The sequence below is a fragment of the Penaeus monodon genome, chromosome 34 (genome assembly GCF_015228065.2).
Source record: "Penaeus monodon isolate SGIC_2016 chromosome 34, NSTDA_Pmon_1, whole genome shotgun sequence".
NCBI classification, from domain to species: Eukaryota; Metazoa; Arthropoda; class Malacostraca; order Decapoda; family Penaeidae; genus Penaeus; species Penaeus monodon.
The window spans coordinates 29,522,635-29,522,859 of NC_051419.1; the positions used below are offsets into that span (position 1 = coordinate 29,522,635).

At 48.4% G+C, this 225-nt stretch overlaps 1 protein-coding gene across 1 annotated transcript in view; it reads right to left on the minus strand.

Annotated features, from left to right (window-relative positions):
• Positions 1-219, minus strand: part of LOC119594938 (vegetative cell wall protein gp1-like) — a gene marked incomplete in the record, with an annotated part of 1,607 nt that extends 1,388 nt beyond the window's left edge. Inside the window, 1 exon segment of the mRNA XM_037944008.1 lies at positions 7-219. Coding sequence (XP_037799936.1) covers positions 7-35 — 29 coding nt within the window.
• Between the last annotated feature and the right edge of the window lie 6 nt (positions 220-225).

The following is a 225-nucleotide window of genomic DNA, read 5'->3' on the forward strand; positions in this document are numbered from 1 at the left end:
ACCCAGCGAAAGCACCACGCGAGCGAAACAAACATTACACCATCACAGGATATTGACCCTTACCGTCACTCTTGCTATTCGTTTGCTTTCATATTGCCTGCGTTTGTCAGACAGGATGCTTGCGTTCACTGGGCACAGTTCGTTTCCATGTATATTGGCTAGGTCGTCGTCAGTGGGTTTGGCCGAAAGGTCGTACGTACGCAGAGTAGAAAGGTCGTATTAACA